Here is a 15,286-nt window from a genome sequence, read left to right as displayed (position 1 = left end):
TTTTTCTGCTGTACTTGATTGGAAGGAGAAAAAGAATCATTTCCTTCATAACAATGTAAACAATTTATTTCACTAAAACAATAACATGATAGTATATGGATCCACATTTGTTAACTGATGCGGTTAAACAACAACAACAAACCTTAGACTGAGTTTTAGCACTTAAAAACAAATCCTGATGAATAGCTTTTGGACTATAATGTAACTTAAACAGAAAAGTATATTTAGAAAGATTTTTCCTCCCAAAGATTTTATTTTTAAAATCCCGATTTGAATTAAAAAATAAATAAATCCCATTTAAATCAAAATAAAGACTTGGTGGGGGTTTTAAAGTCATAATTTGAAAAAAAATTGTAATAATAATTCATAAAGGAAACAGTTTATAAGAAGGAAATAAGGAGACCATGCACAGCATAAATGAAGTCTTTTATTTTGTCGTTTCTTTTATGTTACGTTCATGTCTAATGGTGGTGGATTTGTTGATTTGAGTTGTGGTGGATTTATGTTGTAAATCATGGGTAGGCAAACTAAGGACTGGGGCCTGGATCCGGCCCCATTACCTTCTAAATCTGGCCCGTGGGCGGTCTGGGAATCAGTGTGTTTTTACATGAGTAGAATGTGTGCTTTGATTTGAAATGCATCTCTGGGTTATTTGTGGGGAATAGGAATTCGTTCATTTCCCCCCCAAAAAATATAGTCTGGCCCCCCACAAGGTCTGAGGGACAGTGGACCGGCCCACTGCCAAAAATGTTTTTCGACCCCTGTTGGTTTACAACCATAATCCATTCCGGAGGTCCATTCGTAAACCAAAACAGCCAAGGCGCCCAAGGCGCCCTTTCGTCAATGGGGCCTCCCCAAAATTTTTTGTTCGTAATCCAAAAAAGAGGTTGTCATCCAAAAAAGGTTGTGAACCGGGACACGCCCTTCCGGGTTGGACGTGTTTGTAATCCAAAACATATGCAAACCAAGACGTATGCAAACCACTGTAAATAAAATTTAAATTGAATGAAAAAAATTAAATACAAATGGTTGTCAAATAAATTCAAATTTATCCCCCCCAAAAAAAAATCTGATTTATTTATTTATTTTTAAATCATTGATTTTTATACACCCTGCTTTAAACAGAAGAGAGAAAGCTTCCACAGGTGACACAGGGTTTTGGGGCAGCTGGGACGAATGGTTCCCCAGGAGTCCAAGCAGCGCTTGACCTCTGACTTCCTTCCCCAGGCCATCACCTGCGGAGGGGTCGCCTACCAGGAGCAGCCATACCACTCTGAGTGCTTTGTGTGCGCCACCTGCTCCAAGAAACTGGGAGGGCAACGCTTCACAGCTGTGGAGGATCAATTCTACTGTGTCGATTGCTACAAGTCCTTTGTGGCCAAGAAATGCAGCGGTTGCAAGAACTCAATCACAGGTGGGTTAGTGATGGGTCGGGGGTGAGTGCCTGGAGGCGGTTGGAGGACGGGTGGCGGTTAACAGGTTGAGGTCGGATCCTGGCAAGGCAGAAGTCTGGTTGTGGGTGGGCCCCCTGGCCATGAACGGGGCAACTGTGCCTCTGAAGGACCAGCTCCTCAGCCTATTTTGGACTCATGGGGGTGCAGGTCCGTTCTGTGTCCAGGGCAGCTCCATCTGGGATGCAGGATGAGACCCCACCTGCCCAGAGTGGCACCTGCTCTGGTGATCTCCTGCTTGGACTACTGCAGTGGTGGTCCAACTCGGCCCTCCAGCTGTTTTGGGACCACAACGCCCACCACCCCTGACCACTGGTCCTGTTAGCTAGGGGTGATGGGAGTTGTAGTCCCAAAACAGCTGGGGGGCCAAGTTTGCCTATTCCTGTGTGCTTCCTTCTCCTTCCTTTTTAACCCTTCCCTCCCTGCTCCTCCTCTGAACCGGAAGGTTTCGGGAAAGGCACCAACGTGGTCAGCCATGAAGGCCACTCCTGGCACGACTACTGCTTCAACTGCAAGAAGTGCTCCATCCCGCTGGCCAACAAGCCCTTCGTCTTCCACAGCGAGCAAGTCTACTGCCCCACCTGCGCCAAGAAGCTGTAAGGGGAGGAGCCAGGGGCAAAGGGGGCGTGGCCTCACCTCTTCCACAGAGGGGTTCGATCTGTGTGCTTGGAGACAACCTGCCCACTTGCCTGCCCGCATTTTAAGCTTCCCCATCCCCATCCTTAAGAGGTGCCTGGCATCTCCCCCCTCCCCATCCGATACGTGATGTTCAATAAAAGCTCTGCCTTAGCATCCTACCTGCTGCTAACCTTGCTTAAAATCACTTTTTTATTTACGGAAAGGTTTGACCTCGCTGGCATCCTCTTGCTTTCTCGCCATGCTCTGTGGATGCCCGCCAAAGTTTACGCTCAAGCTTCGCACATCCAAATGTACTTACTGATAACCCGGGTGGATTTGATTTCAATCACGATTCAGGAAGACTGGATTTCAATCACTAGTCAGGAATACTTGATTTAAATCATTTTTTTTACAGAAAGATTCAACCTCGCTGGCATCCTCTTGCTTTTTTGCCATGCTTCCCGGATGTCAGCTGACATTTAGGCTGAAGCTTTGCACATCCACATAGACCACACTTCCCTTCCCCTATTTTGGGGGGACTAAAATTTTTGTTGTTGAGCTTTTTTTAGGGGGCGTTGCCGCAAATCGCCCACCAGCCGTGGTCACCGAGGGGTCTTTGAAGCCTTGAGTCTTATATAAAACCTCGTCTTCTACACGGAAAAGTACAGTACTTGCTGATAACTGAGCACATACAGCTAATTACAGGCTTTTTCCGTGTATAACATGTCCCCATGTGTAAGACACCCCTATTTTGGACTGTCGGGGTCCTTTACCTTTATCTTGGGGGACTCAAAATTAAGAAAATGGGGGGGGGGAGATTGCCCCCGGGTATAAAACTACCCCCCCTTTTAACATTATTTTTTAGTAAAAAAACAACGCTAGTCTTATACACTGAAAAGTACGGTAGGTTACTAACTTCTGAGTGAGCGGTAAGATGTGGGCTGAAATCACACGGCTGCTTTTGAAAGAGAAAATTTTTGCTCTTCTTTCTTGGGGAGCAAAAGATCGGGAAAGAGTTTGGGGCTGTTTTAAAGGATCGTTGACCAGGAACAACCGCATTTAAAAGCCTAAACAGGGCTGCCTTCAGATATCTTTTAAAAGCAGGATAGTTGCTGATTTCCTTGACATCTGATGGGAGAGGGAGCCACCACCGAGAAGGCCCTCTGCCTGTATAACGCTGAATCTTGGGGTGGGGTGGGGCAAAATACTTGTGTCAAAAATCCCACAAAAGCCAGGAAACAGCCGGCCTGAGCCCTTTGCAACGTCGCTTTCCACAAGCAATGATACCTTCATATTTGTTTGACAATCAAAAGCAGGGGTCGCCAAACATTTTCAGCAGGGGGCTGGGTCCACTGTCCCTCGGACCTTGTGGGGTGCCGGACTATATTTTGGGGAAAAAATAATAATGAACGAATTCCTATGCTCCACAAATAACACAGAGCTGCATTTTAAATCAAAGGGCGTATTCTACACGCTGATTCCCGGACCGTCCGGGGGCTGGATTGAGAAGGTGATTGGGCCGCATCTGGCTCCCGGGCCTTAGTTTGCCTACCCATGCCCTAGGTCAGGCACATTCAACAGGTATATTGTGATCTACTGGTAGATATTGGGGTGTTCCTGGTAGATCGCTGGCCCCTCAGTGATCTATTTCCCCCCCCCCAAAGCTCATTAGCTTTGGCTTCCCCCCAAAAGCCCAAAAGCGTTGGCTTCCTAAAAAAGCTCTAGAACTTTGGCTTTCCAAAGAAAAGCTCTAGAACTTTGGTTTCCTAAAGAAAGCTGAACAACTTTGCATCTCCCAAAAAAAGCTCAGCCACTTTTGCTTCCTAGCCAAAAAGTGGGCCAACAGATTAAGTTCTATTATTGGACTGGGGATTCAGGACCTTCCACTGTGTTTTATATAATCAACTTTTGATTATGTTCTGTGTATCTCGCAATGCTCATTCTGTTCCATTTATTCATATATTCCATTCCATTTATTCATATATTCAGTTTCTTCTTTTTTAAAAAAAATGATATTTATTGGGGGGGGGGGAATTTAAAGTTACAAAAGAAAAACAAAGTAGAAAAAAAGAAAAACAAGCCACTTCCAACCATACATATACAAATTCAAAATAAGAGAGGGGGAAAAAAAACAAAAATACATCACAAACATTTCAAAACATTTAAAAACAAATCCATTATTCTCAACTCCTCAACTATCATTACCCTCTTTCCTTGACCTCCTTCTCCTCCTCCTCCCCTTCCTTGTATCCTGGTTGTTAATTGTCACAGCAAATCCTTTCCATATTTCATAATATTCTGTCATTACATTACCTTAAACTATTTTAATCTTATCTTACTTAAAACTTAAATCTTATTTTTACCAACTTCTCATAACCATAATATTCTTGCATAATTCTTTAAACATTTTTACTAAATCCAAGTAGTTTCATTCCAACATTTTTCTAACATTCATCAATTTTATAAAACAGTCCTAGCAGTGAAAAAAAGAAATAAAAACAAATCCAATCTTCATCCAGCGTCCCTTCCTCCTGGTCCCGGGTTTTGTCAGTCCTTATTATCCCATCGATCTGGCGCATTAACTTGGTATCCTTATATCCGAGGCCCTTAAGTCTCTTCCATGTCCCTTCCGCAACTCTTCTTCATATTTGTAACTGTATTTTCCCTTTTCTCCTGCTCGTTTCACTCGTGGGAACTCCAGCTTAGCAATATTTTTGACCCTTCTCGACAGATCAGCCCCTTTTCCATAATCGACACTAAATTCCATGTGGTATTTAAAGACATGTTTCAAAATCCCTCCAAAATTAAGAGCCCCCACAATCCCAAACATCTCACGGCCCATTGCCAGACTTGAAAAGTCCAAACATCCCTGCATAGGAGGGTCTATCCAACCCCCCATTTCCAAACCAAACCAAACTTTTTCTTTCCAAATCTGGCTTTTTCCAAGTTCGTTTGTCAAATCCGAAAGTTCATATTCCTGTTGGGCCTGTTCTGTCAGGGCACACTCCTGATTTAATTCCTGGGTGGGCTCCACATATTTTCCCACTGCCTGTTCAAAATTTCCCACTGCCTGTTCAAAATTTCCCACTGCCTGTTCAAAATTTCTAATCGAATCAGCCATCAAATTCGTCTTCTCATGTAGCTGTTCCAGTAGGGCATTTGTTTTATAAAAAGCACACAACAGAGCTTTATGGCGGCCAAGAGGGCCATACATGGAGCCCTGCAGGCTTCGGCTGCGCACCTCGGCTCCTTGTCGAACACGGAAACGTCCTCTCCTGCCTCTTTGGCCGGTTAGCAGAGAAATCACAGCGGATAGAAGTGGTTGCAGTGTGTGGGTAATAAATCAGAACACACACAAGGCGTTCTCTTACCTTCTTAGCCGTTAATCGTGTAGCATAACAGCATAAATCACACCCGGCGAAAGCTCGCACATTCTTCCTCTCGCATAGCGTACGAGACACACACTGACACACTCAGAGTAAACCACTCCCGTAAGTGTCTGAAACCACGCCTCAAGAATGTGAGACGTCACTCAGAACTCTTTAACCCTGTGAGTTCTGAAACCCTTAACAAGCTTCTGAATACATTGTCCTGAAGGTCAGATGTCTATTCCCACGATTGTAATCTGTAACAGCTGCCAGCTCCCAGGAGTTGGTTACAGTTTCACAGTCTCCCTCTAGGGGGAAAACTTCTATTTAATCTTTCTTTTAAAGACAAGTCTAGCAACAGAGTTTCCTTTTTTCAGATATTTTGTCAATATTTGTTCCTTTAAGGTGCGAAAGGAAACAATGGAATCACTATGTTTCTCTTCTTTTAGCTATCTGTCAAAAGCGTTTGTCTCTGGTCAATGAGCTTCAAACATCATTCCTGACACCCCGCTCCAAGATCAGGACGATGGAAAGTTACTTTACTTTAAACTCACTTCTGCAGGTTTAAACAGTCCAGAAAAGATCCCCCTTCTTCTCCTGCTGCCGAAGGGGGGTTCAACAATTTTAAATGATGAAAGCCAATCCTTTAGAAGCGATTTTCTGAGCTCTAGTTTACGTTGTCTTTGCTTTATTCTGTCTACAAAGAAACGGAAGGCTGACTTCCTGTTTAGACCTTCCCGTTTCAGTACCAAATTGAAGTAAAATTTTTAAGTCCAATTCCTTTCTGCTCGCAAGTCCTTATTTAAAGTCCAATTGTTCAAAGTTTAAGTACTCACGGGTGCTTATTTTAGAAGCCAAAATGTCCCAGGAAAAATGCAGCGCTCTCCGGCAACGGCTGTGCAGTTTCGCTCCACAGAAATAGCAGTTGACTCACAGCACTGCGCCACTTCCCCCTCTTCGCTTCGGAGCACGTTAGTGGGTTCCTTTGCGGGTTGGGGGGCGCTAAGGGTGCCCGCCAAGTCCCATGGTCACAGGCTTCATCCGCCTGTGATTTTTAAAAGGGTCCCCGCTTCGCCGTAGCGGAAAGGACCCGTTTCGCACAGAGCTAGTCCCTCCAATTCAGAGGGAGTCCGCCATTGCCGATGGCGCCACCCCGGAAGTCCTTTCATATATTCAGTTTCATTCATTCATTTGCTGCCCTAAAAAAAAAGCTCAACCACCTTGGCTTTTCCCCAAAAGCTCCACAACTTTGATCCATCCAACGACAACGGGTGGCTCACTGCCAGTTTTTTTTTACACTGGAAGTAGATCACAGTCTATTGGGAGTTGGACGTCCCTGCCCTAGGTGATAGCATGTCAATATGCAGATCTGATCAGCATCACACAGTCCGGTCCAGACACGTCTCCAGAAAACCTGGCATTCGCAGATTAACACAATGAAACCCTCGATGCGCACAAAGGAATAAAACGCAAACGTTTGTGACATGCAATTTCCTCCACGCATTCTTACCAATATCACTTCTGATGAAGTGTCTCACGGGGAATCCACGTGTGCTTGGTTCAATACTGTATAAAAAGTAAGAAACATCTCTCGCTTGGAGTCTTCTCCTTTCCTCCTTGGCGAGACTGGCTTTGACCCTGCTGCCGCAGAAATCTTTAATAAAGGTCCAGCGTCTTCGCTGCTTTGCTTCAACTTGCCTGGGTTTGTATTCCGTTTTTTCACTCCGACCGCAGGAACCTTCGCAGGTCCCATACAGACAGGAGTCCCTTATTTTTCACCGTTCCTGGAAGCCTTGCGTGGGAACATCAAACCATTGATGGACACCAGAGACAAAGTTTGACTAACTAGTAACAAGAAAAAACTCAGAATGGGTGAAAATGAGATCATAAGTATGGGGACAAGGTAAACAGGGTGATTCAGAAATGCTCAGATAAAAGTGATTACATCTGGAAGTCAGGGAGGGGGACGGGAGGAAGTCAAAGCCCAATTTGAGCAAAGATCTATGTGATGAAGAAATTTTATTTGGTTGTTACAAAGCAGGCATGTCCAACAGGTAGATTGTGACTGGACGTCTACAATAGATCACTGGTAGGTCACTGCCCCCCCCCAGAGAAGCTCAACAACTTTGGCCCCCCTAAAAAAGCTCAACATTTAAGCCCTGCGCCCCCTTAAAAATGGTGCTTTCCTCCTCAAAGCTCAGCAACTTTGACCTGAAAGGGGGTAGATCACTGCCAGTTCAGATCACAGTCTCTTGGGAGTTGCCCCCCCCCCCCGTTATAAAGGGAAAAAGAAAAAATGTAATCAATATTATATTAAAAGAAAAAGAAAATGAGATCATTATCCATAAGATAATCCCAACCGGGGGGGGGCACCAGGTGGTGTGTTGGAAGATGGCCGACAATAACATCTCTCTGACCCATACGAGGTAATTAAGGGGCTGCTATGGGAAGTATGCAGTCTTCCTACCCCCCCCGGAGATGGGGGGGGCACTGCCTTGCCAGCGGTGTTCACAATGCACCCCCTGATCCGAGAGATGGGGGTGCCGAACACTTGGCATGAGCCCTCAGTGAAGTCAGATCTTCCTGACGCCGATTCCAATTAGCGCGTGCTGGTTGCTTCAGCTCAGAATTATAATTGGAAACATCGATTGGAATGAAGCTGAAGCACATATATCAAGTAATGTTCGAGAGATAAGACTGCTGATTAATGGATCTCTGTGACCGGGAGTGACTGATGGATAAATAAATCTTCTGATGAATCACCACTAGGAGACTGTATGTTTGGAATGAAGGGGGGGTGGAGGAAAAAACTTTTTTTTTCTTTGCACGATGTGATATTAATAACCCTTCACCCCAGATAGAAATAAGATCATTGCGTTTTCACTAATCACAAGCAGGAATTCAAGAACTGTGTGGGATGGATTATAACAGGAGAGAGGATTGGTGAACGGTGAGAAAGAGGAAAATTTTCATGAAGCAGTTAAAAAATGGTGTCTCGCCAAGACAGGCTTGCCGGTGAAAGAAGGACAGGGGGAGGAGAATCAGGATCATTTGAAAGAGTAGGAATGTTGGAACGCAAGATTGATCTGACAGAGCCCCCTAATTCATTTGATTTATTTGGCAAGCCTGGGAAAAGTAAAGGACAGACCAAAGATTAATGTCAGGGAACTGCCATCAGAGCATCAGGTGGTGGAGGGACTCAGGCAGGATGAAAGAGACTCAACTGCTGAAGCAGGGACCAGCAGGGGGAGGAGTGGGTCTCTGAGGGAATGCGAGCAGGAGGGAGGGCTCAGGGAGGCTTCCAGCGAGAACAGTGGGGAGGTATCGGAGTCTCCCATAGGGAGACCCACACCTCACAGGAAACTGTCACGCCGTGAGTCCAGGAGACGCGTTTCCGTTAAGGAACTTCTTTGCTGGAAACGCTTCCGCAGACAGCCACTGTCGGACTCTACTAGTGACTAGAGCAGACATGTCTGAGGAGCTCCGTCACACACGGAGGTTTGTGGGGTCGCACAAACTCTGAGGGAGCACGTTTTCACGCACAAGCAGCTAATCAAACCCTCACAGCAGTCCGACAGTCTTTGTACGCTGCCTGTGCAAGAGAAGGCATCATGAGCGAACCAACCGGAACCGGAGGAGCAGGGGCTGGAGCTGGTCCAAGCTTGGAAGATAGATACCGAGCGTTGGAGGTTCAACTGGCCCTGCAGACGGCGAGGCTGGAGGAGAGAAGGGCTCAGGATGCAGACAAGAAGGGGAGAGCCACTCAATTCCCCAGAAAGGTACCAGGATTGGTGCAGAAATTTGGGGGGGACCCCAAGGACTACCATGCTTTTAGGACAGAGATGCAATATGCCCTTAATGTGCAGTTCGATGAGTTCCCTGATGAGGAATCGCGAGTTGCTTTTGTAATTGGGCATCTTGAGAAAGGGGCTAGAGACTGGGTTCGACCCCTAATGGCAACGCACAATGAGATACTAAAGGACACAATGAAGTTCTTTCGTGCAATGGATATCATGTTTTCCAGCGATATTGAGGAAGGGGTGGTACGCAGACAGCTAATGGCTTGTAAGCAGGGAAGTCGATCTGTCCGTGAATATTGGACTGAGTTTACCATGCTGATTCACAGACTGAGTTGGGATTTATTGGCGGCACCCGTTCAAATGCTATTTGAAGAAGGTCTTTCTTCGGGGGTGAAAGACGAGCTGGCACGGAGCCCCAGGGCGGAGTCTATGGATCAGCTGACCAAATCTGCGCTGACCATAGGAGCGCGGCAGGAGGCAAGAGCCTTGGAGAGGCGGGAAGGGAGAGGGGAACGTTGGAAGGAGTTGCGCATTCCAGACATTCCTGAGCCAGCTTTCCCGCCGGCAGAGCCGATGGAAATCGGAACAGCGCGCGCGCGCGCATTTTCAAAAACCAGCGAGGGAGCTAAGAAGGAGGGAAAGGGCCCCCGGAAATGCTATCTCTGCCAACAGCCAGGCCACTTTGCCAGAGTCTGCCCCCAGAGGAAGGAATGGCAAGGGATGGTGGGAGCTGTTGAGGGGGGAGAAGAAGGGGGAGCGGAGCAGGTAAAAGCCAACGCCTGGTTGCCACAATTGGGGCACTGCAGCCAGGCCAAAGAGCAGTGAAAGTGCCCGTGCCAGAAGCTCCTCGACCTGCTCTAGTGATTGAAGTGTCGCTAGAGCTGCAGAATGGGCACCCCCTAAAAATAAAGGCGCTATTGGACTCAGGCAGCTCCTGCAATTTTATGAGCAAGGAGTTTGCTGCTGAACACCAGATACAGACCATCCCTTTAAGCAACCCCCTGCAGGTGACCACGATTGATGGCAGGGAGTTGTTGGGAGGAGGAGTCCGCTTGCAGACTGTCCCAATGATAATGAGGGTGGCAAGGCACACAGAACTGATAGCGTTTAATGTGGCCACCCTGGGAGGCGCTCCCATTATTTTGGGAATGAGCTGGCTAGCTCTACATGATCCGCTGGTTGGCTGGCATCAAAGAGTGGTGTCCTTTGGTTCAGCACATTGCCTAGAACACTGCAAAGGGGAAAAGGGTTCAGCAGGGGCCCAAGCCACCCTAGCAGGGACTGAAGTAATGGGGAAGGTGAAGGTACCACCACAGTATGCAGATCTCAGCGACGTGTTCAGCGAGAAGGAAGCTGACCAACTACCACCTCATAGACCCTTTGATTGTCAGATCAATTTACTCCCTGGAGCACAGCTTCCCGTGGGCAAGTTGTATGCCATGTCAGACAGGGAAATGCAGGAGTTGCGAGGGTTCATTGACAAGAACCTGAAGAGAGGCTTCATCAGAGAGTCCAAAGCAGCAGGGGGGAGCCCAGTGTTCTTTGTGGACAAAAAAAATGCGGACAAGCCGAGACTTGTATGTGATTTTAGGCGGCTGAATGCAGTGACTGAACCGGTGGCGTTCCCTATGCCCAGAATTGATGATATTTTGACCAGGGTGAGGAAGGGAAAGATTTTCACAAAGCTGGATCTAAGGGGGGCGTACAACCTGATACGCATAAGGAAAGGGGATGAATGGAAAACCACCATGTTTACCCCTTTGGGGGCGTTTGAATACCTCGTTATGCCATTTGGATTACAAGCCGGCTCCGCGTGTTTTCAATCTTTTATGAACCACGTGCTGGGCCCTTTGCTCTACAAGAATTGCGTTGCCTTTCTAGATGATGTGTTGGTGTATTCTGAGAATGAGGAGCAACATGTGAGAGACGTCAGAGAAGTGTTGAGCAGACTGCAAGCCAACAGGCTGTGGGTCAAACTGGAGAAGTGTCGGTTCCATACCAAGGAGGTGGAATTCCTGGGGTACCGCCTGTCAGACAAGGGATTGGCCATGGATCCCGGCAAGGTACAGGCAGTGCTGGAATGGAAAACACCCAAAACCAAGAAGGATGTGCAGAGGTTCCTAGGGTTTGGAAACTTTTATCGTAAGTTCATCCGCAACTTCGCCCATCTGACGGCGCCCATCACTGACTGTCTCAGCAGTAAAAAGAAGTTTGTATGGACGGCGGAGGCGGAGCGAGCGTTTGAGGAACTGAAAAGGGCCTTCGCCTCTGAAGAACAACTTCTGCATGTGGATTTACGAAAGAAGCTAAGGGTTGAAACAGACGCATCTGACAGAGCCATAGGGGCGGTGCTTCTTCTGCAGCCGGGGAAGGAGGAGTCAGAGTGGCGTCCGTGTGCCTTCTTCTCGCGGAAGCTGAACAAATCCGAGAGGAACTACACGGTGTACGACCGAGAACTGCTTGCTATTCATGAGGCGTTCCGGAGATGGAGGCATCTGCTAGTTGGTGCACAACATAAAGTGCAAGTGTGCACGGACCATAAAAATCTAGAGTACTGGAGAACGGCGCGAGTGCTCAACCAAAGGCAGTTGAGATGGGCCCAAGAGTTCTCCAAATTTAACTTTGAGATTTGTTATGTGCCAGGCCCAGAGAATGTTAGGGCGGACGCTCTCTCACGCAAACCTGAATATTTGGAGGGGGAGGGAGCACCCGAAGAAACCCATATCATTCCAGAGGACCGCTGGGTGTGTGGGGCGACTTTGGTGGGGCAAAGGGAATTGGTAGAGGGTACGGTGCAGGATGCATACGCCCAGGGGAAACTCAGGGATCTCAGAGGGGAGGAAGACAAATCCGGTGGTTTTGAGGAGAGAAATGGGGCATTGTATTATAAGGGAGCGTTATATATACCTGAAGGGGAATTGAGGGAGAAGGTACTCAAGCAGCTGCACGATAGCCCCACAGCAGGGCACTTTGGGCAACACAAAACCATGTGGCTGGTTACCAGGGAATTTTGGTGGCCCAAGGTCAGGGAAGATGTGCGGGAGTATGTGAGAGGGTGTGAACAATGCCAAAGAGCCAAGGGGGAGAGGCAGGCGCCGGCTGGTTTATTAGAACCACTGCCCACACCTGAGAGACCGTGGGAAGCAGTGGCAATAGATTTCATGACTGATCTGCCAAGGTCTAGAGGGAAAACAGCCATCATGGTTGTAGTAGACCTGTTAACTAAAATGGCCCACTTCATAGCCTGCTCACATGCGGTTACAGCAGAAGAAACCGCCAAATTGTTTGTAGAGAATGTGTTTAGGTTGCATGGCGCCCCCTTGAGGGTGGTTTCAGACCGAGGGAAACAATTTACTTCCAGGTTCTGGAGGAAGCTCATGAGCTTACTGCATGTAGAGGTTAATTTCTCGACGGCCCGTCATCCTGAAACCAACGGGCAGGCGGAAAGAGCAAATGGGGTTCTCCAACAATATTTGAGGTGTTATGTTAATGACAGAGAGAATGATTGGGTGGAGAAGCTGGCGTTGGCAGAATTTGCCTACAACAATGCAGAGAACGTGTCCACGGGGATGAGCCCCTTTTTGGCTAATCACGGGTGCCATCCCAGAGCCTTCCCAGGGGGGGAGGGGGAGAACTGGAGCGTTCCAGCTGCAGAACAGTTCGTGGAAGAAATGGAAGCGATCCATCGCCAGCTCCAACTCAACTTAAACAGGGCTAAGGAGGAATATAAGAGGCAGGCAGACAAAAACAGAAGGGAAGGTGAAAGCATCAGGGTGGGGGACCAGGTGTGGCTGTCAACCCAAGGGTTGCCATTCAAAGGAGGTTGTAAGAAATTAAGACCCAAAAGGCTGGGTCCGTTTGAAGTCATACAGCAGGTCAATCCAGTGGCTTTCAGGCTCCGGTTACCGAACCACATGAAGCTGCACCCAGTTTTTCACAGGTCGTTGCTGTCACCGTATAGAGGAGACAGTGAGGGGAGGGTCACTAGGGGACCAGCAATGGAGGAGAAGGAACACAGCTACCATGTAGCGGAGATCCTCGATTCCAGGTGGAAGGGAGATCAAGTAGAGTATTTGGTAATGTGGGAAGGGGAACCGGAGTCGGAAAACACCTGGGTTAGGGCAGAGGATGTCAATGACGAGGTTTTAATAGAGACTTTTCATCAGAGGTTCCCACGTAAACCTCAGCCTGTAGCGAGGTTCCGAAGGGAATACTTTGCCACCACCGACGAGGAAGAGGAGTTGCAGGGGTTCCCAGATTCTGAAGAGGAGGAGGATTCAGCTGGCCAGGACGACGATCGATGGAGAGAATTGTTCGAGACGTCAGAAGATGAGGAAGATTCGTTTCGGGGTTTTAGCCCTTCACCTCCCAGGGGGGAGGAATTGGGAGGGGGTGAGGGGGGCCCTGGAGGGGAGGTGGATGTCAGGGAACTGCCATCAGAGCATCAGGTGGTGGAGGGACTCAGGCAGGATGAAAGAGACTCAACTGCTGAAGCAGGGACCAGCAGGGGGAGGAGTGGGTCTCTGAGGGAATGCGAGCAGGAGGGAGGGCTCAGGGAGGCTTCCAGCGAGAACAGTGGGGAGGTATCGGAGTCTCCCATAGGGAGACCCACACCTCGCAGGAAACTGTCACGCCGTGAGTCCAGGAGACGCGTTTCCGTTAAGGAACTTCTTTGCTGGAAACGCTTCCGCAGACAGCCACTGTCGGACTCTACTAGTGACTAGAGCAGACATGTCTGAGGAGCTCCGTCACACACGGAGGTTTGTGGGGTCGCACAAACTCTGAGGGAGCACGTTTTCACGCACAAGCAGCTAATCAAACCCTCACAATTAATTTATTTATTTTTTGGAAGCGTTGAACAGAGGCTGTCCCTGAGTGATATGATCTTTGAAGAGTACAAAACCCACACAAAGGATGCCTGTTTTCAATCTGCTTGTGAAAATTATCAGAGATCGCAAAGAAAGGAATAAACGATAAGAACAAGAAGAGAAAGAAAGTAATAAAGGACTATCTGGATTGAACTGGATAGAACTGTCTAATTAAAGCAGTAACATAAGTGATGTTTGGACTCGTGCGGAGCTTGATGTATGGGTACCCCCAACAAAATTTAAAATTTGGCTGTATAATTTGGAACTAATGTGATTTGGATAATGTGATGTGATTGGCCTGTTAATAAAAATTATTTTTTTTTAAAAAAAAGATAATCCCAACCAGGCGATTGAAGAGAGAAATATAAACCTGTTGTAGAAGCCCTAAAAGGAAATTCGATAGTACATAGGTGGGAATTCCCAGAGGGCATCTCCTTCTTCAAGGGGAAAAGGCAGAGGTTCACAACGCCGGAAGACGCCAAGAAATTTGGGACAAAGGCCACTTTTCAGAGAAATGCCCAATTGATTTTGATTTTGCGCCTGATTTCCAAACATTCCTGTCCCGCAAACTAGGCTGTACCATGTCTATGGAACAGAATCATGTAGAACAGGAACGTCCAACAGGTAGATCACGATCTACTGGTAGATTGCAGGGCGTTCCTGGTCAATCTCTGGCCCCTCAGGGATCTCCCCCCTCCCAAAATTTTAAAAAAAGAATGAAAGAATAGAAATAGCTCAACAACCACTGCTTCCTATTATGTTCTGTGTATATCGCTATGCTAATTTGGTTTCATTCATTCATATCTTCCGTTACATTCATTCCTTCCGTTTCATCCATTCATTTGCTTCCTAAAGCTGAACAACTTTGCCTTTCCCAAAAAAAGCCCTGGCTCTGGTCGAGGCCAGCCTAACCTCCCTGTGGCCCGGGATCTCCAAGATGTTTTTGTTTGAAGACCGTAAGGTCCTCCGTGGGACATACCAGCAGAAGCGGTCCCGTAGGTACGAGGGTCCTAGGCCATATAGGGCTTTAGAGGTTAAAACCAGCACCTTAAACCTGACCCTGTACTCCACCGGGAGTCAGTGCAGCTGGTATAGCACCGGGTGAATGTGATCCCACAGTGAGGACCCCATAAGGAGTCTCGCCACAGCATTCTGCACCCGCTGGAGTTTCTGGGTCAGTC

General features: G+C 47.6%; 1 protein-coding gene and 1 long non-coding RNA gene across 2 annotated transcripts in view; both read left to right on the top strand.

Moving 5' to 3' along the window:
- LOC310697688 (four and a half LIM domains protein 1-like) overlaps positions 1-2,248 on the top strand; it is a 37,258-nt gene extending 35,010 nt beyond the window's left edge. The window contains exons 5-6 of the mRNA XM_083484384.1: positions 1,228-1,414; positions 1,897-2,248. Coding sequence (XP_083340510.1) covers positions 1,228-1,414; positions 1,897-2,051 — 342 coding nt within the window. The 3' untranslated portion in view covers positions 2,052-2,248. The remainder of the gene's footprint in view (positions 1-1,227; positions 1,415-1,896) is intronic.
- The window catches only part of LOC310697725, a 951,570-nt gene that overhangs the window by 99,087 nt on the left and 837,197 nt on the right, over positions 1-15,286 (top strand). The gene's annotated exons all lie outside the window — the stretch shown is intronic.

The sequence above is a fragment of the Podarcis liolepis genome (assembly GCF_965112155.1).
Source record: "Podarcis liolepis genome assembly, chromosome: W".
NCBI classification, from domain to species: Eukaryota; Metazoa; Chordata; class Lepidosauria; order Squamata; family Lacertidae; genus Podarcis; species Podarcis liolepis.
The sequence above is the reverse complement of the archived record's forward strand: the minus strand, read 5'-3'. Positions and strand labels throughout refer to the sequence as shown.